The sequence below is a fragment of the Ptychodera flava genome, chromosome 9 (assembly GCF_041260155.1).
Source record: "Ptychodera flava strain L36383 chromosome 9, AS_Pfla_20210202, whole genome shotgun sequence".
NCBI classification, from domain to species: Eukaryota; Metazoa; Hemichordata; class Enteropneusta; family Ptychoderidae; genus Ptychodera; species Ptychodera flava.
This window is the reverse complement of record NC_091936.1, coordinates 21,625,585-21,653,537: the sequence shown is the minus strand read 5'-3', so window position 1 is coordinate 21,653,537 and position 27,953 is coordinate 21,625,585. Positions and strand designations below refer to the sequence as shown.

Here is a 27,953-nt window from a genome sequence, read left to right as displayed (position 1 = left end):
TATGTTATTCGTATCTGACATTTCAAAATCAATGTAATCTTTTGTATATTGTCATTAAAACTAATAAAAGATCATCTTTGACGATTGAAATATTCTTGTTGGAGTTTTGAAATCTAACTCGTACACCCTTCACACTCATCATGTTAACAACCAATAATATTACATTCATTATTAGCTGAAAAAATGCCTGGTCCTTTAAAGATAGAATATGAAATAATTATTATTTGTAATATATGACAGTATCAGCTTATCATTAAAATACCTCAATTATACGGTGTCGCTCAAATTTGATCAGAATTGGTATATACCAGTATGGGTTACCAATGATCAACAATAAATGTTGTTTCTATCTGTTCAGTGGAGGAAAATTCTACGTTGATGTTATGGCAATGATTTCTGCACAGTACAACCAGAAAAACAACAAGAAATATTTAAACCAGAAAAACAAGAATGACAAAAGTAATTAAGGTCTAACTTTAGGTACTGGAGGTCAACTTTAGCAACATGCATAGCAGAAACATGCCCCTCTTAGTTTAGTATAAACGGTCTTCCCCCATCTACTGTCTATGGTTGCAGCTGGTCTGTTAATATGTAACAGTTCATAAACAATGACAGGAAACGAGTCAAGATCAGTGGAGTTTGCCTGTTTCTCACTGGCATGCCTCCTGCACATTTGCAGGATTTCACTTTTTCTTACCTCATTTGCACATTTTTGACACTGATGTGTTCATTTGAACAAATTCACATCTCAACCCCTGCATCTACCTGTACACCAAATACTGAGATGGTAGCTTTGGCGGTATGGGAGCCTTTGTGTGTGACGGACATACATCCACACATACCCACAAATATACAGACATACAGACATGCAAATCAGATGCAAATGAACTGATTCAGCTTATACGATAACCTCACATTGGTACACCAAATGTGAGCTAAAAATGATTCTATGATAATGATATATGTTTGTGTGTGAATATTCCCAATGACAGAGTTTGATCAGAGTTCACCTTGGACATTATTAAATTCCCACTCTTTTCGATAGGAGACCTTTAAAAACTCTAGTTTGCAGTTAATAACATCTGATATAACCCCAAAATGTCCAACTGATTTATCTCACTTTATCATAAGAGTTTACAGATATGAAAAAATAAAGTTCAACGTAACAGGACAGAATACAGAACATACAACATGGGGAACATGAATGCATTTGATAGCTAACGACTATGACAATGAAAAAAGGCAATTGAAAACAGAATCCAGAAACAAACCTGGCCTAGGGGGGCCACCTGCAGTGTGAGAGCCCCTAGATCGTTGATAATCACCTGTGTTGTCAAGTGTGGTGAGTGGAGGGAGAAATAACATTAGGACAAAGAAATTACAGCAAAGATCAAAGAAAAGCAAAATGTTTGCAACATGTAACGTGATCTGTTGTCATCAGCATTCACTGTGTAAGATCAAATTAGTACATGTAAGGGTTTTGAAAACAACTTCACTATTGATGTTAGTAGCAGATGTGTGAGGCAAGGCATAAGACAGGCAGAACTTCGTCAATCCTAATCATACTGCAATGAAAATGAGTCTTGTTTTAGTACTCTGCATGCTGTGTGTAAGTAAGTATGTCTTAACTTGGTGGTAATCTGCAGGCAGAATCATTTAATCATGTAATCTTTTAGGTCCAAGTGACCTCGGCAAATTTGAAGCATTTCTGTTTGATTTTCTGTTGTTAAATCCATGTTAGAACAAACACACAGATCAAAGCCTATGCCATTTCGTGTGCATTCAACCAAACCATTGCTTTGGTATACGAGACACATGAAAGACCGAAAGTTTGTCACATCAAATGATACTGACTGCTTGATGTGAACCACTTCACCCCCACTATTTTGGCACAACCCCTGTAGTATTTATGGATATGGTTGGGCCATGGGGAAAGTCAAGGTGAAATGGTTGATGTACGGTATAGTAATTGTCAGAACAAACATGCACCTGGTATACAGTCTGCTCTCATTAGTCAGCCATAAGATTGTTCTCGAAGAACACAACAGCAATCTGATGCTGAATTGCCAGTTTTCATCCAAAGCCACAATTTTAAGTATAGCATAAAATGGCCGACTTTTGAGGTAGAGCGTATACCAAACTTCACCACAAGATGGCGTCCTTGTAAGCTCCTCCATTGGTATACAGAAAGACTGTTGGAATTTTGAGGAATAAGGATTGACAACAATAATAATGTAAGGTATCGGTTTTTATCATTGAATTTCAAAAAGCTAGTTTTGTCAACTCTGAAAATAGATACATTCATTGCAAAAGTATGATTTGTTTCAATATTTTGACAAGTCGTCTGCACTGATTATGCAACAAGCAGAGTTGTTTGATCAATCAGCTTCTGCACAAGGGGCGCACATCTTTCGGTAAAGTAACAATCTTCAAGTACTACATTACTGAAGACGCTATTCTGACAGATACTGTCATAATCTATCTTTTGACACTTTGTTATTGCAACAAACATCAGTTGTACAACTACATGTACACAAGCAAAGTTGACATATTTGTTGTTGTGGTTACATGAAGCACGTACTCTCGCAACCTACAGTTTCATAAGTAACACGCAGAACAAGCGGTTAGTATCAACGTAACATGCAAGTTCTGGTTTGGCAGCCATGGCATCACTGAGCTAAATCTGGACAAACCTGACATCACCGAGTCTAAAACAGAATCTAATTCTTTGTAGAACTCCTTGAATCCATCCCCTGGAAATAACACGGTGAATATTTACAGAAATGAGAAACACAGATGTGAATAATGTGTTGTCGAGGTGGAATAGCAAGAAGAAAGCAACAGACAAAATTGGGAAAAAAATGCACAAGACTGAGATGCAAAAAGTGCAGACAGAACTTGTTTTTCAGCGAGACCAACCTTCAGATGGTGGCTTTTTGCGTTGATGAGGTGGCGGTGGTGGTGGTGGGGGCGGACTGCGAGAGGAACGAGCAAGAGAAGTCTTGTGGCCTGCAAGACGCATCAAGCAGAACACAAGGTGAATAGAAACAGCGGAGTGCAGGAATACAAAAATTCTCTCATATAGAAAGGTGGAGCAGACAGAAATCGTGACAAAATATCAGCAAGTCACAGCAACACACAGCAAATTCTGGTGAAGAAACATTTTTTTGTGGAAAGAAAGTCAGAGCTGGCAACAACAGTGACATCGGTGCATCTGTGATGAAGCTGTCTGCGTGGTATGGTTTCAAAGGCTACCATCACGGTGGGTGATGAGTAAAGTGCGAACTCATGGAAAGAAAATGCCTATAGTGCAGGTACATGCATAAGGGGGTGGGTGACATCCTCTGCTGGAATGCGTAGCCAAGTCAGCAGTCAGCCAGTCATGGCAGTACTTGGGTGAAGCAAAGAGTCATACACATGCTTGGAAGTGCAACGGAAAACAAGAGAAAACAAATGTAGGACAGAAGGAAGCCTTGTGAATGGATAATTTAAATCTGATATCATTATTTACAAACAAGAAATTCTGATTGGTCTATCTTAAAAAATGAATATTGGGATAATGATGATTAATTTGTGAATTACATTTAAATAAACTATATTTGTTGAAAAAGTCTAAATTCTTCGGAGTTTTGGATCTGGTGATTTAGTAATGCTAAACTTTTCTTCAATTTACATGACATACCAGTAGCAGTATGTAAACTTATGTCATCTGATATCCATGCAATGCTTTCTCTGGGAGCTTGAAACGTCTACTCTTGCTTTGCGTTAAGAATTTACTGGTCTTCACTCATAAACAAGACTCCCTTTTGTCACAACTTTACGAGGAGATTGGGGAGAGGGGGGCTGGGGAACAAACCTGAGGATTGAGGAGATGAGGGTGGAGGAGATGGGGTTATAGTGGTCACAGTACGAGTGGCAGATGCGGGTACAGTCTCGTAACCGGCAGGCACTGGCGGCCCCGAGAAGGTAGGCGAAGACCGGTACTGCGGGGGCCTAGCATGGGACATGTCAGCCGCAGTGTCAGACAAGGGTGGAGAATGGGCGGCAAGGGGCCCCTGGGGAGTAGGCGAGGTTGAGCCAGGAGACGCTCTACGCTGTTGGGTTCTGGGAAAAGTAGCGCTAGATATTTCGGTAGTGAGTTGTGTCTTTACGGTTACAGGACCAGACGAAGAAGAGAAAGTTGGTGATGCTCCGCGGGGTGGTCTGGAGTGGACAGACTCAGAGGCTACGAAGGAAAGTAAAAAACACACAGAACATAAAAACTTTAACATGGGTTAAAGGTCACAGCAAAGAAATAAAAACAGAATTGAAGTAGAACAGTAAAGAAACATTTACAGAATAAGAGGATGAGGTGAGATGTCGTGAATGTATGAAGCACATATAACTGTTTGCAGTTTGAATGTGAAGGCTCATTTTACCACCATAAATTTACAGTTTCTAATCTAGAATCACTCTGACATTTCAGTAACCCAAAATATACCATTAGTTTTGAGATACCAAAACTGCGGAGCGATCCTAGACTTCAAGATTCAGACAGAAGATTATACATTCTCTGTTGAGGCTTCTTTGAAACAGAACATTTCCTTTTCATCTGAAATCAAATGTGAGTCGTAGTTTTGTTTTTGTGTTGGTACTGCTTTTCAAAACGGCCAAATCAGTCACTGGATAAACGATGGGGGCAAATCACATTATGATGTGCACCTGGGTTACATTGGGTGGCAGTAAAACGAGGAAATATGTGAAGAAGTGAGTGAGAAAAGCCTGGAAAACGGAATGAGGTGACGGATGAAAATAAAAGTCATGGAAGTGAAAATGACGGAGATGACCGACGCATTTGCTGGTGTAGTGGTGGTGATGATGATGATGATAATGACAAACGCTGTTCAACAGCTTTTCACTTCCAAATTGCAGAACACAAATTTTCTGAGTAAGAAGCGTTGCAATCTGCAAAGCAATCTTGTATCTTGATGTTAGTGTGAATTTAAGACATATATAGCAACACAAGAAAGAAAAGAAAGAAATAGTACGCAAACTTAACAAACAGTAGCATCAAAGAAGGACAGTCTGGCATTAATAGTTTTTTCCAAAAGTACATTGTGCAGCAATATAGATATACGCTCCCCATCCCAAAAAATGCAAACTAAAATTATTAGAGTTACCGCCAACCAGAAAAAAAGGGAAAAAAATGAATAAAGAAAAAAACGACACGCAGATAAAAGCAGAGTTTGTCTTTCCAAACCTGAAGGTGGTGGTGGTGGTGGTGGTGGCGGCGGTACAGGCAGGCCTCGCCGAGTTGGAGAAGCAGCTGGTGCAGGAGGTACATGAGGAAGAGGAGGAAGAGGAGGAGGAGGCAGAGGAGCAGAATAAACTGATCCGCTATCTACCACTAGAAGATGAAAAAAAATATAGGTAATAGTAACAGACTACGGCAGAAAGTATGTGCATTTTTCATATTTCCAAAGAAAATGACATTGCATTATAATGTAATTAACCGATTCATGACAGAAAAGCATGCCAGTTTCTAAACAAAGAATTGTTTCATACACTAGGTGGTTTACGTTGAGTGATTAAAAAATTTTTTTTCATACACCAGGTGGTTCACATGGAGAATTAGCATTTGCAATTTGGCACCATCTGGTGTGCTATATAGCAGACAGCACAGCTCTATCTAATGACCGACCACTAGATATGTTGGTTGATCAGTTACAGTTGTTAAATTTGCATGTTTACACTAAAGCTGAGGAGTTTGTCCTGTGTTTGGGACTGTTGGATGAATAATGACATGATTAGACAACGTTGTGCATGTAGATGATTTTAGTTGGTCAAAGTATTATATACATTATAGCGCCACCCTCCAGTGGTACATAATAGCGCCACCAGTGTTCTATGGAAGAAAAAATTATATTGAGCATTTATGAGAGACACACTCATGACAGACAATGGATGGATATATGCCCCTCCTAATATACTTTGCTGTATGAAAAACTGTGATTATGTTTGTTCAGATGGGAACAGAGACAATAGTATAATTTCAAAGGAAAAGTTGGTCACACAATTCATGAGTTGCAGTAAGAAAACACATTAATATAAAACTTGAAAGAAATCAAGTAATTCTTCAAAACTCATGAAAGGATAATTTTTAAGATATTTCCTGCATATTTTGAAATTCCCAATTTTTTATTTTTTGTAAATTTTGATCAAGGAAGCACATATCTCCAGCCAATGAGTAATAGATGGAAAGAACAAGAAAATGTCAGTATGGAAATGAGATAAGAATGTCATGAGATGTATCTGTGATCCAAAGATGATCTGCAAAAACTTGATAACGATGGAAATCGATGTTAATATCAATGTCTCATGCAGTCTCGTCTGAAGTTTGGAGTGAAACTTCTCCCACCAGTCACACTCCAACATACTTTCAGCTGTCAGTGGTCAAATGAAAATGCTCATCGATTAACATGAAAAATTTGTGATAAGAAAATGAATGATGGCAAAGGACTGTGAATGAGAAGCTGATGCTGATTGGTTAATGTGAGTCTGTGTAAGTTGAAATAGCCAATTAGAATCATCTTTCCATGATGAATGGACATGGATCATGTTATGTATTGTCAGTGTGGTATGATACAAGAGATGTGAGTTGATTGCAGATTGGATGAAAATTTCAAAAGATTGAAAAGTATTCAGTAAATCTCTAAAAAAAATACATGGAAGTGAGTGGTTACTTATGCGCTATTGCAAATATGAACTGACATTTAGCAGCCATGACATAGTTGAATTAGCATGACATATCAGTAAAGTTGGCATCAGCACTACAGTACAGATGACTGTACTTTCAAAACTAGAAGCAAAATTCAATACTCAAATGATGCTGATTCTGATGCCGACTTTACCACTTACACCTGTCAAAGAATCTAGGTTGAAGCAATGACAGGATAAATACTGCACTCACAGGTCTGAAAGTTTTTGATCAAAACATTGGCTAATTGTCAGGAATCTAACATACAAAGAAGCATAAGGTATTTGAGCTCAGAACAAAAAGTTAAAAAAAAATTGCCATTTTCAAGTTTCAAGAATCAGTACACGATTCCACATTTCCACACAATAAAAGATAACTTTCGCGAGTGGGATGAACGTGAGAAACGAGCAAACTATGAAGTAACAAGTGTTACAATCAGGAACTGTTTTCTGGACTATGAACTGCTTTCCATATACGTGTATGTATCCCTGATATCTGGAAAAGCAAGAAGTTTGCTTCTAGGAGAGAGAAAGAAAGGAAAAAAAAGAAAGCATTACGAGATGAGAGAGAGAGAAGAGCGACAAAAATGAGAAATGTAAAACAGAAAAGGATGTAAACACCTTCAGATGATGGTGGGACGGGAGGAGGAGAAGGTATGCTTGCTGCACTGTCTGGCTGATGATGTTGCTGATGTTGTTGTAATTCACCTCTGACCTCGGATGGACTGACCTGTTCTTGTCCTAGGTTTCAGATGATGGAGTCAAATACAATGGTGGGAAGGGTAGAACAAAAATGACAGAGATATGACATGATGAAACAAACTTAGACGAATTGAATATTTAGGAGACAGATAAGAACCCAAGCACCGGATATCCCACAGAAATGAAATGAAATGTGAGTGAGATCTTATTAAATCCCTTGCTTTACTATTTTCCCCAAACAGAAAGTACAATACCTATGTTCAAGTAAATTCAACATAGGTCATTACCATTGCAACTGTTCACACCTGGTGTCTATTGACCAATCACAGTGATTGAAGCTCTTGTTGCAGTTTCCGACCCAAATTAATTGAGAAACTAGTACTTAGCAGGTGAGGGAGAAACACTGACTACCAAACTACACATTGTATAGGAGTGAATTGCTGGTTAACATCAGTACCAGTACTTCATATTGTAATCTTATCAATCATACAAGTTTTTCAAGGGGAAGACGACTCATGATTTATTTTTTTTTCAATGCTGCAAGTTTAGTTCTCCTCATGACATTTTGAGATCCAACAGATTTAGCTTCAACAATAAATTAAAATATGTATATATACAAAAAAGTGCACCTACTAACAAACCATTTCACTGAACAATGTATATCTGTATAACAATACTATTATTTGATGTTGTTGTAGTATTCCACATAGATAACTCCATTTGTTCAAATAATGTACCAAACTCTCAAAGAATACAATGACTTAAAAGCACGTTAATTCCATAACACATAGTACATCTAAACGCAGAGTACAAGTACTAACTTGTGAGAGACTTATTTGACCTTTGATCTTTTCTTTGGTACCGTAGTACTTTGGATCACTGTAGAGACAGGACACATCGAAGTGGGTCTCTGAATGAACTGTACAGTTTCAGCAATGGTTTTCAAAATTAAATAATAGGTGTATGGGTGGGATCATGAAATTAGCAAATAAAATAAATAAATAAATAAATAAACACATTTCTATGGTTTCAACCTTGGACCCCAAAAATGTGCCAGCACATACCAATGCAAAATTTTGCCTGCATTGCTAAGTACCCAGATGATCCCACGGCCCACAGCTGTGATGGTGAAAAAAAGAGAAAGAAACCCACAGAAAAATGTGTGTGCTAACCTGGATGGCCATAGCCTGCAGCTTGAGGCATTGGACGGTCAAGAGGTTTAGTCATCCCTGTGGAGTAAAGAAAGAGCAGTGCACAGATAGAAAGGACAGTGCAGAATGTATGATAAAGATATGGATAATGGTGATCAGAAGCTGAATTTTTCAGGAAAAAAAAATACAAATAAACATAACACACCAGAGATTTAAGTTTACACAGTTGGAAAATAATAGGTATTAAAGAACTGAATAAGGTAAGTGAATGACCTTTGCAGTGGTACTTTTTACAGTTTTGAAAGCCAGCACCCAGCATGATTTTATGTTTAACGAGAGGTAAAGTAGGAAAGAGACATTGTTGCCTCAACGATGTTGCCAAGACTCATTTGAAAGATGAAATGTATGGAACAAAACTGCGCTGGAAATGTTTTGATTGACTAAATGAAACAAGGAACAAAAAAGGCCCAGGAAATGTTTACTGTAGGTACCGTCTTGATAATCTTCTAAAATTAATGCATACTCAGTGGTAACTCATTGTGATAAGTGGCTATGAAGGAATATTCTGATGTTGTCAACACTGTGTGGGAAATGTTTTTACTTTACCACTTCGTACAGGTGAGCAAGGAACCAGATGATTCTTTGCACACTTATTGTGAGACCTTGGCCATGAAAACATGACGACACAACAACGAGATTCTTGATGCATTACAAAAACTGTGGACCCAGCAGAGAGAGTGAACTATGACTGTGATCCTAGAGGGTCCAAACCATGACCCTAATCCTATTCATAATCATACCCCCTAAGTTAATGACTGCAGGGATAACAGTTCATAAGACACTGCACATCTTGTGCCTTATAGCAAAATGACCAGAGAAAGTCTCACGGACCATTAATGTAAGTACCCACTCAATGCATACTGCAGACAGACTGCCATACTGGGACGTACACACACACACAAAACCCTTTGCTCTGCCCTCGAGACATACCTCCTTCGCTGATATGCAACTGGCTCATGTCTGGGGGAGGTGGGAACTGCTCCTCCGGAATGGGCTCCGGCGACTTGGGAGGGACAGGGTACCTCTCCTGCTGGGCTTTGACGATGGCTTGACGGATGTCCACCACAGCGCCAATCATCTGCAAATCAAGGAATCAATCAGAATACAAGAGGTCAATGCTTGCAGGTGTTAATTAATAGTCATGGCCCTCCATTGCATGACATAAATGTGTGTTCCTTTATGCACACATGGAACACACACATACATTAAAGATGTAGTGCAGAACGTAGTCTTGTTCATTCTACGAATGCCCCAAAGTAAGAATGCCTAATTTCTGTTTTAATCTGAATACTTTTCAAATTATGCAACTGGAGCCTGCTGGCTTATGGATATTCATATCCAAGGATCATGTGCATACAGTTATGGCAATGCAGCAGTGTCTAAGATTAAATTCTACACGGGTGAACACTTGGCCAACAAGGCTGGTATCACTGCACTGGTCAAAATTACAGTGTAGACTCTGGAATATTAATCATATTCGTCTGTATAAGAGTGGAGGATAATGGCTTGTTACAGGAAACACTATGATGATGATGATCCAGTATACATGTATGAGCTCCCTTTCAGGTCTGAGTTAGTTTTCACTTTGACTTGATCTAGGTTGATACTCACACTGTCACTAGAGGTGTACCAGTTATCTTCAGCTTCTTTGTCTCCTGGTTTCACGGCAACAGCCTTGGCATTGATGACCAATGGACTGATGACTGTGGGAAAATGACATACGGAGTAAATTTCTATATCATCACAATCGCCAGAGGGGCTCTACCTGGAAGAGCAGTTAATCGGACAAGAGACACACCGACTATCCAGAAAATTTTGTCCAGGATAATATTGACTGGGAAAGAAAGGCTACATAGGCCTATGTTTCCAAAGCACTTTTGAGAATAAAGTTACATATTTGAAAACAATCAACTGAATTGATATAGGGGGAAAAGGGTTAACCTCAGTTTAAGGTAGAAAGAGCCTCAGGGACAGATATTCTAACTTTCAAATTTTTCTAATACTTTTTTTCCAGTCTACCACTAATGGGGCTCATTTTAAAGCTCTTCGGGTATAAGGAAATGTTTTCACTGTCTTAGTTTTTTGTAATCAAAATTTTCTGTTTCTCCAAAGAGTTAACACTGGGATGATGCCCTTTTTGATTTTCAATAATTTCCATGGTGACCTCTGATTTTACTCTTGATTTTAAGGGAGAATGGTTGAAAGTTTCCTTAAAGGGACATAAGCTGTAACTTGTGGCAAGTTTTTCAGTATTCTGCTTCTGTATATCAACTACCGTGTCTGACCCTAATCTGTTTGTCATGCTGTAATTTCGAGTATTCTTTTTGCCAACACAGCTTGTGTGGTGATCATTGTTTACTCACTGTCCCTCTGTCCATCCCTCGTGGGTGGAGGGACGGTGGTTTACTGTTTACAAATGAATTCTAGTCTGGACTTGAATACAATTTTCAACAATTACAATGTAGATTATACTCATAGGTTGTGTTGATATGCTAAATACTTGTCATTCAATTACAGTTTAGGGATTTAATGCAGAAAGTGTAGGGAAATCACAAAAGAAAAGTTCTGAAAAAAGCCAAAAGATATAGCTTATGGAGCTTTAAGAAGTGCAAAAGAGGTCTGACTTGGAGAAATTTCTAGACTTATGACACAAGTAATAATATGGGGCGACTAGAAAAAGGTTCAACTTGACCTTTAACCCACTTACTTTTTTCAAGGTTGTTTGTTGCTTTGCCAACCTTGTCTACAAAGTTTGGATCTTCAGAGTTCTCCATTTCCTGTCTAGCAACCTCCACAACACGCTTGCCCCTTCGAGCCATATCGGACGCACCTCCAGCCACCTGCGCTGGCTGCCTTTGCTTGATGGCCATGTCCACTAATTCATTGTCCCGTCTGATTGCATCCTCTGTAACATAATTAAGTCAATGATGATGGGGCATTTCTTGCTTTGAAGAAACAATACCTTCAAGTCACATAATATCAAATGCACTGCTTTAGATCAGGTCAGGTCAGCAGGTCAAATCAGATCAAAGATTGGAAAGATACGCCCTAACTGCATTGTACAACAACCAAATGCAAAGCCCATTGAATATAGATTGTTACAGCAATAGAGTCGACTCGCCTGGCTTTTGTTGCAAAATATCTAGCTGCAGTATTTTTTTCACTGATGGTCACGCTGACTGCATTTGGTATGGTGATTATGATATAAGTGGCCAAGCAGAATCATGTGGGCCACAGTCCAGAACCGTCAATTTTTTGTTACAAGTGTTGATTTCACAGTACAGCTTGTCAAAAAGATATGAGAAGGCTTATACACATGTGTACAATAAAGAGTACAGTGCTGGACAACCAATGTAGACTGCAGAACTGCTGGACTTCTCTGCCACTGGTCAGGGGAACACCTACCATTATCCCGAATAGGTTCGCTCAACCTCATTTATCATGAGGGTTGACAATGTGTCTTTGGGTTTTCTATTGAAATTCCAGTTGTTGCATATACACTGTAAGCTTCACATTAAGTTTCCCACACAAAAACAGGAAGCATTTAATCCTTCATATGGTGAGTTATATTACTTTCTACATCACCACACAACCCATCATTTAATCGAACTTTTACCTGTAGCTTTGATAAATGATACGGTATCTGTGGCCTCATCGACCAGCCCAATCAGCTGGTCCATGTTACCAGTCCACTCTTTCTTCAGCATCTCAAAATGTTCCTTGGCAGCCTACAGAACAACATCAGTCTTGTCGATATATAAATGATGAATACTCAAAAAAAAATTTTTTGTGGTCACGTTATGTCACATCTGACCTCTCACACAGGCACTTTAACTATACACACACTTGAGAATCCAACTTATACCCATACACACACTTGCACACCGAGTTTTTGATTTGTTCACATTTCCCAAAGCACAGTCCCCTGCAGCAGAAACGTTTTCGAAGTTTTCCTGATAAAAAGACTATACAGATCAGAAGGCAAGCAAGCAGTGAGTGGAACTAAAAAGATAGATTGCTAGTAATTTCAAAGATTTGATTTCTTAAAGAATTTACCAGAAGCATGTGTGGAGGACACGACACAGAGGACAGGGAGTTTGACAAGACAACACAAACACAACACTGCATGGGAAGGCATAGAGAAGTATTGGAAAGAGACTATACAGATACTACAGTAGATATGGCCAGTTATACCAAGCTAGGTGCAATTGTTACAGCAACCAATTGTGTAGCATTTTTTTTTTCAACTTTTTTTTTCATTTCAGTTTACTTCTTGGAAACTTACATCATGCCTGAGTCTCTGCTGCGTGTTCAAAGAAAGGATAGCGTATACAGAACCAAGGATAAGTGATAAAAGAGGTCATCGTTAAGGTTAGTAGGTCAATATGTATGTACACATTCAGGAACACTAAATTTTGCCATGCAGAAAAATAACTTTTCCTTTTTTCTAAAATCTACTCCCAGGCTGTTAGGGAGTTAAAAATAGTGTGCTAAAATGTTGTGCATTTGCGATATTCTTGCTGGTGGGGTGCTATGTTGCATATTTCTCTGCAAAAAACAAATTCAACTTAAATAAAAGCAAAACTGCTGGTGGCAGGTGCAGCTGATCTGCTATCATATCTTGGAGACAATGATATGGTCACTTAATTTCCTCGTTGTGCAAATTCAATTTTTACAATGTATTACCATATTTTGATATGGTATTTATTTTGTCAAATGTTACAAGATTCATATTCTACCAAGTTTTAAACATGTTAGGCTAATTATTGTTACTTCTTGTGAGACAAGGGTGTCACCGTCAATTCAACTCCTGCATCTCTTCCCTTCCTGGGAAAAATTCATCCATTTTTCCGAGGAACAACTCACATCATTCTCCGGGTTTTCCATGAGAATCCTTCCGGCGTAAATCACTTGTGGGGTCAAGTCGCGCATCTGGTGGTCAAGTTAGAAATTTAACAAATCAAAATTGCAGAACTTGCATGATCGCTGACCTGTCATCTGTTAAAAACAGACTTTCATCACAGAGATTACTCAATAAAAACAGAACATGAAGTGTTTCCTATGTACATGCAATGTCATTGATGTTGAAAAGTATGATAGCATCATGTTTAGTCGGTCAAGAACTAAATTTGTCCTTCAGTTGTAAAACTATGCAACTTTCATCCTTGAAAAAAGCACCCACTGACAAAATTACAGCAACTTTGGGTAAACTTAAATAGCTACTGCTTGAGGGCGCACCGTGCACTTCCTACGTCTTTACCATAGAGTGCCCTAGAATTAACTTCCAGTTCGCATTTTGTTTTACCATAGACTATAGAGATAAACTTTAGTCCAATGTCAACAATTTTTACCTGTTGGGCTTTTTGAAGTAAGTTCTCCACAACTTTCTTATCAGAGCAACCGCCTGCTTCAGCCATCCTCTGTGCCGTGTTCGCGAGTCTTTGAGTATTTGCATCAAAAGCAGCGGCTTTATTTTGAAACTCGGCTTCCCTGTTGGGAGTACCTGACGTCCAAAATAGAGAGAAGAGTTTGATTCATATTTCATTTTTTTTTTTCCCTGTAATTTCATCATGGAGGGTATAACTTATATCACGCCAGGCATGTCCTCAATTAGAAATAGGCATCAGAAGTACAAAAAGAGATTCTGTGTTTTCAATAATCTCGATTTCAAAAGATAGGATTGCGTACAGAAGGGTTGAAGGGTCCAGTATATATCACATGATCACCTTAAACCAATCAGAAACACTATCTGCAGACTATGAGTATATATATAAAGGATAAATGTTGACAGCTTACCGAGAGGTGCATATGCAGCCTTACTGAATAACTTCAGTGGTGTGTATGGGTCAATAAAATCATTGGCCACCTGCGACGTAAGTATGAAAAATCTTGTTCAAAATGGCACAGAAAATGAAAGGCAGAAAAAATATGACTAAAACTGGACGCTTATCAAGACGTTTCCTGCTTTAATGGCAACAAAAGTTCAATTATATGAAAAATGTATCATAATGTATCATGAATCCTGTATATATATATATAATATATATATATATATATATATATATATATATATATATATATATATATATTATATATATATATATATAATATATCTATATTATATGAAAGAAGACAAAAGTTTAAAAGTTAACTTTTAGTATTATTCTTTGGTATGAAATCAAGCATGGTTGCTATGTTTAATCAAGATAAATTTTAAGTTATCTCTCTTCAACAAAAATTGAGCCAAACCACCACATGTTAGTAATATGTGACAAGTGCTATGAATCCACTTGTGGAGCATTACTTTACCTGCTGAACTAATGACTCCTGGATGGCATCTCTGAGTTCGTTCAACTTGCTAGACAGATGTCTTGCTACAGCCTGGGCCTGGGGGGTGTTACCCTTTCCTTGTCTACAGAGTTCATCAAGCTGATTGGTCAAAACCTCACAGTCATCGCAGAGTTTGTGAAGTCTTTCTCGTTCACGGCCGACACAACCTTCAGCGACTTTCCTGCCCTCACCAATCACCTGACGCAGGGCTTGTTGACCTGTTGAATGCATGAATTCATACTGAAAATATCGGAATAGCGCTGATTGCGATTTCAGGTTTGTTACTAAATATAGCAGCGCGGGTGCGACTTCGGACAAGGCTGCCTAAAATTCAGACAAATTTTGTTTTTGCATGCACAGCTGTTGTTGTAGCTTGTAGTCTGAACCATAAATTCATCCCAATAAGTATGACTTTAAGTAGCCATTGTAACACTAGCAGATTTTCTTTTTGTCATTTATGTGGAAAATGCGGACAAATATTTATTTATGCATATAAATGAGAGAAAATGACCTCATTTGCGATCAGCGCTATTATAAAGTACTATTTCTAGTAACTGAATTATTTTCCTTTACCATAGAACACAGAATACTAAGTATTACCTGGCAATTCACACCACAGCATGAAAATTATTTGATCTAACATTGCAATCATGAAATGGATGGTAAATGGAAGGACAAGGCTTAGCATAGTTTTTTTTTATGTGAGAAAAACAAGTGAATATTAATTGTCGTAAAATCGACAAACCTGACAAAATCTCAAAAATTTTGCATCACAAAAAATTTACCAGTTTTAAATAGTCAATATTACAAGTGACCTAGCAGCAGATATAGCTCTGCCATAAGTTGTTGTTGTACACTACTTAATGATTTCTCTGGATATGCACCAATTATCTCCAGGTATACATTCCATTGCGCAACCTGATCATACAACTATAAAGTATATTCTGACTAGGTTTGAATATAACAGGGTGATAAACTTTGCACAGAAAAAATGTGCAAATTCCTAATTTCTATTGCAATTTTATTTGACATTATGTTAACAATACATGTATATAGATTTCATACAGCTCTCTTTATTGACATGATTAAACAATGCATCAACTATTAATCATGAAATTACTTTGCTGAAATCAACTAACCAAGTCCTCTGTCATTAACGCTTGGAGCTGCCAACCACTGCTGGGCCTGCTCGACCTTGCCGCTCACAGTTGGTGCTGGTTTACGTATGCCGCTCTGGGCATGGTGCGCGACGGCGCTGTCCACACGGCCACCCAAGTATTCAACCCTGTCCTGGATCGCCCTGGCCAGCTGTTGAGCCTCAGGTGAGTTCCCCTCACCGCGAGCCCTCATGTGTGCCAGCTGGTCAGTCATGGCAGAGATTTCATCAGCGACACGCATCAGTTCATCTCGCTCAGGGCCATCACAGATGGCAGCAACTTTGCGAGCCTCATCTACAATTTGCCGGATGGATCTTTCTCCTGCAGGAACGACACAAACAATGATTATTTTGAATAATCATTTATAGTGTTAATTTCAATGATGCATCCTTTTTACCACGGAAGAGATTTCAATCACAATGAAAAATGTCATACTCTGCATGGTTTCATAAAAATAACCCAAAAGAGCTCTTCTTGTCAAAAAAGTTCACAGCAGACAATTCTTTGCATCATTCTCCCTTTAAGATTTGAGCACAACAGAATTGATGGGTCTCTATGCACAGAAGCTGACCATTGAACCATTGACTGGCATACCAGCAGTTGGCATCTATTGACAGCATTCATGGTCTTTGATAATTATGTTCATCAGACGAGGGATTCACAGCTACCTTGAAGGTGTGTACACTGAGGGATTCATATGCAGCTACCATAGTGACTGGAAAGTTATGACACAAAATTTCACCATGTTAACGCCAAAACTGATACTGACCTAAACCACTTGGATCGGCACTTGGATTGCCTAGCCATTCCCTAGCAAGATCTATCTGGCCAAGAATACCAGCCTGTGCTTTCTTCATCACGGTGATGTCATCCACATCCCAGCCTTCCTCATCGTAAGTTGTCAGTTGCAAGATTCTAATGATTTCATGGATTTCTTGTGACATCTTAGAGACAACATAGTTACGATTCTCTGCTGCTTCTGGTACTCCTCTTCCACCTATGATGATGATGATGATGATGATGATGATGATGATGATGATGATGATGATGGTGATGGAGGAGGAGGTGGTGGTGGTGGTGATAATTATGATGATGAAGTTGATGATGAAGTTGATGATGAAGTTGATGATGGTAGCGATGATGATAAAGATGATGATGATGAAGATGATGATCATGATCATGATGATGATGATGATGATCATGGTGATGATGATGATCATGAGGGGATAGAGAGAGACAAGGAGCAAAGTCAGTGGGACAAGGAGCAATCAGCATTACAAGCAAATCATTTTCATAAAACAAAAGTCAAACTCAGTATACAAAATGGTACTATCATCTTTGCCAAAGTAAGGATAAATATTGTGCTTGCACACAGGATCTCAGGATATCTTAAGCAATGCATTTTCTGAAAGTAATTTTGAAGCTGTAGCCCACTTATACAATAATTATCAAACGACATAAAGATAACAACACATGCAAAAGAAAAAACATATTCTAACTCTGAAACAAAATCAATGTGTGAAAATGCAATATACAGTTCCACCTTCGCTTGACAAGTTAGTTGTCGGCACCTTTCAGACTAAAACTTGCAAATCTACTAACCAACGAAATAGACAGTTGACAAATCGCTTCATGTGAACTCAATTTCTTGTTAAAGTGCAAATCAAAGTGTGAACAAAATTACAATTGAAATTGTACTTCGCGACATCCAACACATGACAGGGAACATTATTTGTATGTAAGCTCACCTGTTTGTTTTGTAGTGACAAATATCTTGATACCAGAGATTAATACTGGTGTCAGATTTTTCACAGTTTTCAATGAACTGGAGAGTTTTTCTTTGTGTACTTGATGTATCAGTTCTTTCTCTCTTGCCTCTATGTTCTTGGACATACCTGTCATCCCTGGTGTAAGATTCTATCAGTGAAAGTACAATTGATAGAGCTGTTGTTTTCCTTAACAGTTATTGGTAAGATTGCTTGTTTTAACCCTGTTAAAGTGCTGTAAATTATCCCGCCAAAATTTTTGTGCAAATTTCACCAGTGAATTTTGTTGATCGTTTTTTGGCAATTTTGGACCAATTTGACATTAATTTTCATTGGCTACAGTTTTTGGTCAAAATTTTGGAAAAAATCTGAAAAAATTTTCTGGCTTACCGGCACATTTTATAAAGGCAGTAAAAATTGACTTTGGCACTCAAAGGGTTAAAGGGACAGTAGCTGTAATTTTGGATAATTTTTTTCACAATTTTTGTTCTTAATGTCAAAAGCAATTTCTTATGCTACTCCCCAAAACATGATTAAATAGACAATATTCAGCTTGTCAACTCAGCCTGTACATGTGTACACTGCATTGTTATTGTTTCCACTTGAATTCTGGTCCAGACTAGAATTCAAATGTAAACAATAACAGTGCATTTTACGTGTATAGACACTGAGTTGACAGGCTACAAAGTACTGGTAGGTGTTTCCACACGATTTGGGGAGTAGAACAAGAACTTGTTATTATAATACAACATAAAAATAGTGAAAAAATCATCAAAGGTTACAACTACTGATAATCAAAGGACATAGAATGGGAATCTATTTCACAATTTCTGCCCCTATTTCAAGGTCATTGAACAACACTGTCATATACCGGTATGTAAAACAATTTTCAGTTCAGCAAAACCTACCGGTATGGTTGTGTCAGTTGGAAATCTTACATAGTCTTCAAAAACAGTGCATTAGAGATAAATGTAATGATAGAATCTACTTTAAATTTGCATTTCAGAGATTGGGTTTACTTATAAATAGAGAAACAAACTGCTGACAAGATTTATCATAGGCTAAAAAGTGAAGTTTTTTGAAAATGGTAAACTGACAAATGGTCAAATGACAGAGGGTCTCACTCTGTTCTTTGGCCTTGCTTAATGAATACAACACAAAATCTCATCCACGCAAAGCCTCTTCCAAAAAATCTCACCTTCACAAACGTGACCAGATCTTCCATGGACTCGACCACTTCAGCCACGGCTAAGTATTCCAGCACACTCTTGCAGACCCGGATAATCTTCCTGACTTCAGCTTCATCAAAGGCAAGCAGTAATGCCGACGTCCCGGACAGAATACCTGATCAGAAGACATTTTCCCCCATGTGTAAATGATTGACGGAAATACAAAATCTGCGTGGTTTGAATTTTTGATAGTACAAAGAAAGTATCTATAAATAAAGTTCACAAAAGTCAGTTGTAAAATACATCTGAAAGCCTTTAACCCTTGAGTGCTGTAATTTTTCCCACTAAAATTGTCTATGCAACAGTTTACCAATTTTTATGAAGCTTTTTCTGCAATTATTGATGATTTTGACCAGACAGACTATACTTGTCATTTGCTTTAGTTTTTGATCAAAATTTTGGGGAAAGCTAAAAAAGAGTAGGTTGTCTGTCTGTACTGTCAGCGTTATTTTTCATAAAGGCAAAAAAATGACTCTTTGGCACTCAAAGGGTTAACTTCCAGAGGGCATTGACCCGCATGCTAATGCATTCAGAAGAACTTTGTCCATTTTTATTGAAATCCTTTCATAGGATGCTTGGATTGCTATATCACGGATATGGGTTTATTCTGTCATCAACACATAACCCTTTCACCAACATGGTTTGGCCCAATCCCATTGTTGTCAATGGTGAGTATGGACCTGTTCACGGGGAATCGGGGTAAACTGATCAAGGGACACCTGGTATCGGATGACATTATCCAGAACATCCTGCTTGTCTGGTAGTTTGACCTTACGAAGAAATAAACAGTTTCTAAACTAAAGTGACCTTTATCGACCTGAACAACCCATGGCTGCCCAAGGAAAGGTCAATTTCATGTCATGGATATCACGATGACCATGGCTAAAACAAGAGTCTGTGTTATCGCAATGAGTATAATAATTCTACCATATTCTATATGCAGATGATATAGTTGTGTAATATAAAGTTATAATTATAGTTTTGAAGATCCAGTGAAAACTAAGAAATCTAGTTGATCACAAAATGTTACCTAACTGTAAAATTGAAAAGATCATTTGGAGATAATATAACTAGATTATTCAGTAAGATTTGTTACTCCAATCACTCCAGACATGAAAGTGGCACTGGTCTTTCCCTGGTGAGTCATCTTTTTTCATTATGGTATTGAAAAAGAAATTTCAAATTATGAAAATCTTCATATCCATCTAACGCAAAGTTTGATCTCACTTGAATTCACAAGGAGCAATCTTTTGTTACTGCTTTGATTGTGAAAACTAAATAATCAGATATAATTTGAGAACATGATGGCCCAATTTGAGCGATCACTTTTCACCCAGTTTCAAGACCATATATTTTACAGGTTTCCAAGATGACCTCTCACCTCTGGCGCCATCAATCAATTTCTTCCTCGCTGACACTGAGAATGGATCGTCTCTCAGCATGCCAGACGCCTCCACCAGGAACCCCGTGGCTTCTTCTACTCTGTTCAGGGCTAGTGGCAGCTCTTGCTTCAGGATTTTGTCTTGACTGCTTGCGGCGGTTTCACGGCCGACCTATAACGACCATCACAATCAGAAGAAGAACATGCTTCGTGTAAAAATCAAGCTGTGATATGTGTTGTTTACATGTACAAAGTTGGGGGACTTTACCGTGAAGAAATTTACTTATGCAATCATTGATACTATGATTTGCAGAATTTTATACATGCAACAACATTTCTGTACTATTTGTTATTGTCTATGGTCATTTTCTGAATAATCTTCACAGTGTATAACGAAATTGATGTCTTCACACTGAGCATGATTATAATCACAAGCCGACTCTACCCACAATCCATTGGATGATGTAAAGAGATCCACTGAACGGGACAAGTGAGGTCAAAGGTGTAACATTTCAACCAGATGTGTGGGTGGACGTTCTCTCATGCTGAGACTGAGAAATGAGAGGTGCAGTGCCAAGCTTTAAAGTTATGGCCTTTAATGCACCCTTGAGTAAGGGCTTATGCACCAATGTCAGACATGACTCTCTTTACATTACATATGTAGAAGATGCAGGCAACCATTACATAAAATCATACACAGATGAAATGTCATTACATGTATTTTGACATGTCGATTTTTGAATTTTTTTTTTTAAATTTTTTTTCAACTATGAAATTATCAAATTTTTTTAATTTAAAGTTTTTGAAATGTCAATTTTCTTTACAACACAGATGCATGTATAGCTTAAGTTGCTCTCAGGCTGATGTAAGTTTGAGCTTCAATGTCAGACAATGCAAATTAAAAAGATATCACCCCTTCATACACATGGCATACAGTAGCAGTAGTTGCTATTGAGAAACAGCGTAACTGCAAATACAAGCTACCCTGCAAGTTCAATAGCAAACCTCCAAATACCAAATACACCAGAGAGAACTATGGACTACGTGTAAGTGCAAGCCAAGATACTAAAACACATCCTCCTGAAACAAATAGAGGGCGCCATCTCAGCTGAGGGTTTCATTATGCAAAGCAGGATGGAAACACATCCTATAAATACCCAAGGTGCCACACATCAAGACACTGTCTACCCGTTAAAAAACTAGACAGATCTTTCCGGTAAAGAAACTATTCTTGGAGATCGATTTCATCTTTGAATATTTAATTTATGCCTTGCATAAGTTTGGTGGGTGCCCCGGCTACCTGATATCCAGGCCTCATATCGGTTCTTATGTCAGTCATAAATGCGGAACATATGGTCCAACTCTCCTGATCACAATTGTTAATATTGGCTTGCCCTTATAATGATGAAGACAGATTGATACAAGAATCACGGTTGGTCTATTCAGCTGTTGTTAGAGCAATGATGTCAGTGTCACAGAAAGGGTAAATGTACTGGTCACTGCTACACCAACACTGGCAGAACTCAACAGCTGGGCACCTGCCATACTGCTGTCTCATCTGTTTTAGATCAAATGTTCCTCTAGGCTAATTCAATAATGTCTGCGATGCCAGCTATTTGGCCTCTGTATCAGTGTTTGCTGAATTTTGAGGAGTCGATGAAAGAAGAAAGTTTACAATTTTGATTTGTTAGTGACTGTTTGAATATATATGAGATTTTGTGGTCCATAAAGAACATGACTTCACTTGATCGAAATGACAATGAAGACCAGAGCATCAGTGTTCGTTGCATGCTCAGACTGTTGCAATGACCTTTGGACAAATTTTCAAACTTTAAAGATCAAACAACTTCATGAGTCATAGGGTTTGAATGGATACATTTGGTGGATGCAGAGAAACAAAGTTTTCATCTTTCTTTTTTTTTCTAAAACTTCTAAAACTTTAATTTTTCCTCAAAAGTCAACATAGGTAGTGATCGGTAGCCATCTTGAATCTCAAATACCATGCCATTGAAGTAATTTGCTTCAAAAGTTTAACCAAATATTTGAACACTGACCCCTGGTTTTTGTTCTGGATTGTGAATTAAAATAGTTTTGAGGTTTTTTGAGCAAAATATGAGTAAAAGTTTAAAAACTTTCAACTTTGATTTGTGCACTATCTTAGGGCAATGTCTCCCATGCAATTGTCTTTTTTCCCCTTGTTGCATTTTACATATCATCGACTAGATCCTGCTTGCATGGCCAGCTTTCTCCACAATAGGATTTTTCAGGGGTGGGACACCCCTGGATTTGAGCAATCCATTCATATGGTCATTACATTTTCTCATGTGAAGAATATGCAAGTTATGTATTTTTATGTAAATTGCACACCCCTCTGTTTCTCCAAGCTGCAGAGAACATTGACGACTGGACATAGGCCACAAAACACTGTAAGGGTTGGATATTTACAGGTAGGATATACATTAGAAAATAAATGTATTGTGATTGTATCACATGGGACATAATATCAAAGGAGCTGAATGTGTTGATGAGTTCTCCACTATTTTCGCTTTTGTTGTACTCCCCAAAGCATATTGAGATAGTACACAGAATTCAGCTGTATGTAGACTGCATTGTCGTTGTTGACAAGTGAATTCTGGTCCAGACTAGAATTCAAGTGTAAACAACGAACAGTGCATTTTACATGTATAGGCAATGTGTTGACAAGCTAAACAGCTGTTTCAATATGCTTTGGGTAGTAGAAGAAGAATTTGCAATTGGTATATTTAACAAAAATAGTGAAAAAATCATCAAAAGGTAGAGCTGCTGGCCTTTTACTGAACGAGAACTTCCTGAAAATGAACATCTGGTCATTTTATAGAAGGGGAAAAAGTAGTTCAGTGTTTTAAGTGGAAAAGTAATTAAACACAGTGGGAATGTTGATCAGTGCTGGAGGGTATAAAGATATAAATCTTCTGATAAGCCAAACCACGATGTCATTTATTTTGCATGCCTTAGGGGAATACTAGAGCAATATAAAGGCACATAATGAAAATTGCCAGCCGTGATGGTGTATTTATTGGACTACTGTATCGATGAGAAGATACGGAATGTGTGACATGCCAGACCACACATTACTGTTCTGTATGATGAAACAAAACGTCTCTCATAATTGGCTTGCTAAATTATGCATCTGACTGTTACCATAGCAGCAGTTAAAATGTACTTGACATCACTGACAGACTTTCTCACTGAAATATCAAGATAACTGAGTTTTCTGTTACATCATTGAATATAAACAAATACTTCGGCAGTTTCTTCAAAGTTCATATTCACAGTGATGTCCTACTTAAGGTAGAACGAGCCTCGGGGACAGAAATTTCAGGCTTTCAAATTTTATTAATTGTCTTCTTTTCTACAATGTTTGGAGGTTAATTTTAAAGCTCTTTGTGAAAGTAAAGTTTTCACCGCCTCAGTTTGTTGAAAATTTTATTTTTCCCCATAGAGTTAAGAAGGGATGGCTGCCATTTTGATTTAAAATATCAGGAAATCTTAGGTAATCTGTCCCTTTAGAACCAAATTTTGCACAGTGACCCCTGATTTTTATTCTTGCTTTGGTAGGAGAATGGCCAAAAGTTTCATTCAGGAAAGTTTGAGCAAAAGTTTTAGTCTTTCACTTTCGAGGCGCATTCTACCTTAATTTATGCATATGGAGTCGGGACATTGTTTTGGAAATAGTTTTATATTGTTACTGCAAAGAACACTTCTTACAGTGTATGTACTATTTCTGTTCAAAGCCATATGGTTGAATTGGAGAACTACACCGGGAACCTCTCTGTCAATTTGCTGTTTACAAGACAAAACAAAACTTTACATTTTTGTATTTTAATTGATAAGAATTCAGTGACCACTGTGTTACTGCCAACAATAATATCATACCGAATTGCTTATATGTAACTTATGTTACATTCAAGCAAATTTTGCATTTTTTTGAACAGCAAAATGTTGAATATGGAATACAATACAAGACAATACAAAACCTTACATCTTTGTATTTTAATTGATAAGAATTCACTGCTTTGATTGCATAATCACTGTGTTACTGCCAACCATAATATCGTAGTGAATTGCTTATGTAACTTATGTTTCATTCAAGCAAAATTTGAATTGTTTGAACAGCAGAAATGTTGAATACAGAATACAATACAAGACAATACAAAACCTTACAAAACCAATAATGCCAGCATGTGAGGTAACACAGAGGTCATGGAGATTGCCCATTCATTCCAAGCATATATTTGTAGATGTACAATATTCAAGATTTACGATTGGACTGATTGAGACATATTTCATAAGTTTCAAAATTGACTTATTTTTTGCAATCGCAGGAATTATGCATTATACAGTATATGTGAATTTGGGAACCAACAAAAGTTGGTCGCATTGACCTCACGTTAAAAAGACACAACACAGATGATTGAAATTTGACTCATCACAGAGTGATGCTTTACAATTCTGTTTACGAATCTGTCTGTGAGTTCTGTGTGAAATGTAACACAAATAAACGACCACTGAGATATCCTCTAGGGAGTCAGAACTTTACTGTACCTTGACCAAGTTGTTGACAGCTGCGCAGACTGCCTGGACAGGCCGGTACAGGTCTGGCATAGCGTTGCCATCTTCAGCTTCTTCATGTAAAATAACTAGCTGAGACACCTGCAAAAATGACATTGGAAAAAAATGTTTTAATATGTTTGCAAAACATCAGGCGGTAATCAGTCGTCCAAAATTATTACCATATTTGCTGGTCAAAATTTGCCAATCTAATATTGTCTGCACATTTCACTATGCGTGTATTTGATGGTCATTGCTAAATTTCTCATGAGCATGTTGGTTGGTGTTATAGTGTACTGATGTCACTGAGAATCTAGGTCACAGCCATATTTAAGCTCAAATTGAAGGCACTTTTATCTGTCATGTACTAGTTGAAATTTGGGGCAAAACTTTCTTACAATTACTAGCAGTAAAACAAACAAACAAACACACATGCATGCAAGTATATTGGCTGACACAGGCCTTCAGAGTCATGGCATCATTACCAGTGGTAAAAATTTAATAATGTCCCACAAGTTGTGAGTTTTAATATACTTCTGGCCATAAAGAGAGCTTCGACTTTGAAACTAAATATCATAATTCCAAGTATTTCTGCAATGCTCAAGGACCATTTCAGTATCAAGCAAACATGAATACTGATCATAACGACAGTGAAAAGCTATGAAAACATGTAAGGAATCATCCCATCCTGTGACATTTTGGATTTACAATTATTTTCAACTGTATGGTTGATCCCATGAAGAGAAGAACAGGGTTTTTCCAAAGAAGGGACTGGATCCCGGGGACTGTATATGGCAAAAGACGCAATACCAGATAGACAGAAATATTATGATGCATTGTAACATCATAATACCGTATACACCCTGACATGTTATATTTGTTGCAACCATTATTGTTCGAAACTTCTAAATTTTGGGGGGTGTTATTTTTTATTTGGCGTGTTTATTTGTTTATTTTCCTCTGTATGTGTGTGTGTGTGTGTGTGTGTGTGTGTGTGTGTGTGTGTGTGTGTGTGATTCAGTGAGTGTCTGTGCATGTTTACTTCCTTCAGGAAGCATATTTTTGACTCTCAGCGATTCATATTTCAATGATGCATGTACATTCAAAAAATTTACCCACAATGCTTAGTTTTTTATCCCTGGTTAAAAGAAGGACAATGTTTCAACATCCTGACATTGGACTCAGGGTTGAACTTGACATATGTTTCCCTTTTCCCTCTTCAATCAAGGTGATCTTATCACATGTTTTCCACATCAAAATTCTCCGAGGAATAACTTTGAAAAGGTCAGCAGGGAATTGGAAAAACCAGCTGTCTTTTTAAGGGTCTGATATCGCTGCAACACCCTAACAACCTTGAGCTACAGCACTGCAGCTACATTGTTGGCCTGATATTGATCATTTTCAGAATACTGAACATGAGTCTGAATGTCACTGTCTACTGTTCACAGGTTACAGTGCCGGGGCCCTAAGTAACTGTAATTACACTCTATCAATTTTTTCTTAAATTGCAAAGGAATTAGAACAAGTCATCGTTGATGACACAGTCCCCGCTTGTCCATTTTGTTATAATCTTTGGTGTCTAGGTAGCTGTGGTCTAGGTCGCGTGGAATGACATTGATGCAACGGGTGCATCAGGCCTGTGACTTGCATAATAAAGTAATCTGAGGAACGTTCAATAAAATTGACCTATCTCTGCCAGTAATGACCATTGAAGGAACTTTTGATTACATCACACATAACGATGCCCTCACTGCCTCTAGTGTCATGACGGCACATACTATACACATGGTTTGGTGGAATTTTCGAAATGCTATGGGATTGGGTATGTTGTTGTAATCAGCCATCAGCCATTTCGGATCATATAATGAAACAATTTAATGTGCACAAGAATGCAGCCATAGTATTTTATCTTCGTATCACGTTTGAACAAAATCAGTCCATCGAGGGACAGTGACCTATGTTTATGTTTCAAAGACATAAAAAAATCACACCAAAATTTAATCAAATGGCTGTCTATTGACCATATGGATCATAGCACAAAATTAGTAGACATGCATATGTATGCCATAATACTTTATCTTTGTACCAAGTCTCAACAACATTGGTTAAGGAATATTTGCATATAATTAAGCCTCAAAGACATGAAAAAATTCAAAAATGACCATTGGGCAGAGATATTGGAAAAAAATTTACAATCTGGCAGCCATATTGGAACATGTCACGAAGAAAATTGACATGTATGCCATAGTGCTTGATCTTGTGCCAAGTTTGGACAAAATGGGTGTAATGACCTTTGAATTATGCTTCAAAGACATGCAAAATTCCAACAAAATGGCAGTTCTGCAGCCATATTGGATCCTATCGCAAGGTTAATTGATACATGCATATGCATGCCATAGTACGTGCTTTGCCTTTGTGCCAAGTTTGAACAAATTCGGTTCAAGGATGTTTGAGTTACGGTTCAAAGACATGAAAAAATCGCGAAAAAATGGCCACCTGTCAGCCATATTGGATCATTTCACAAAATAAATTGGTGTTCATATGAAGGGCATACTGTTTTGCTTTTGTGCAAAATTTGAACAGAATCGGTTCAAGAATGTCTGAGTTACGGTCCATAGACATGAAAAATCGCAACAAAATGGCCGCCTCACGCCCATATTGGATCATATCGCAATATAATTTGACATGCATGTGTAGGCCATAGTGTTATGCCTTTGTGCCAAGTTTGAACAGAATCAGTACGAGGATGTTGAGTTATGGTTAAAAGACACGAAAAATCGCAACAAAATGGCCGCCTCACGCCCATATTGGATCATATCGCAATATAATTTGACGTGCATGTGTAGGCCATA

The 27,953-nt window shown here is 37.9% G+C and overlaps 1 protein-coding gene across 39 annotated transcripts in view; it reads right to left on the bottom strand.

The window, feature by feature from the left end:
- The window catches only part of LOC139140349 (vinculin-like), an 81,802-nt gene that overhangs the window by 37,711 nt on the left and 16,138 nt on the right, over positions 1-27,953 (bottom strand). For 2 of the 39 annotated variants that reach the window (XM_070709515.1, XM_070709517.1), the window contains exons 2-23: positions 25,096-25,203; positions 20,512-20,683; positions 19,100-19,245; positions 17,884-18,052; positions 16,905-17,132; positions 16,118-16,456; positions 14,958-15,196; positions 14,445-14,514; positions 14,000-14,151; positions 13,515-13,580; positions 12,934-12,951; positions 12,265-12,376; positions 11,356-11,553; positions 10,260-10,351; positions 9,579-9,726; positions 8,610-8,666; positions 7,357-7,476; positions 5,240-5,386; positions 3,857-4,225; positions 2,920-3,009; positions 2,694-2,753; positions 1,272-1,325 (exon numbers count right to left, since the gene is read on the bottom strand). In XM_070709515.1, the coding sequence (XP_070565616.1) occupies positions 1,272-1,325; positions 2,694-2,753; positions 2,920-3,009; positions 3,857-4,225; positions 5,240-5,386; positions 7,357-7,476; positions 8,610-8,666; positions 9,579-9,726; positions 10,260-10,351; positions 11,356-11,553; positions 12,265-12,376; positions 12,934-12,951; positions 13,515-13,580; positions 14,000-14,151; positions 14,445-14,514; positions 14,958-15,196; positions 16,118-16,456; positions 16,905-17,132; positions 17,884-18,052; positions 19,100-19,245; positions 20,512-20,683; positions 25,096-25,203 (3,154 nt within the window). The remainder of the gene's footprint in view (positions 1-1,271; positions 1,326-2,693; positions 2,754-2,919; positions 3,010-3,856; positions 4,226-5,239; positions 5,387-7,356; positions 7,477-8,609; positions 8,667-9,578; positions 9,727-10,259; positions 10,352-11,355; positions 11,554-12,264; positions 12,377-12,933; positions 12,952-13,514; positions 13,581-13,999; positions 14,152-14,444; positions 14,515-14,957; positions 15,197-16,117; positions 16,457-16,904; positions 17,133-17,883; positions 18,053-19,099; positions 19,246-20,511; positions 20,684-25,095; positions 25,204-27,953) is intronic. The other 37 variants (XM_070709520.1, XM_070709523.1, XM_070709516.1 and 34 more) reach the window with 28 other exon arrangements.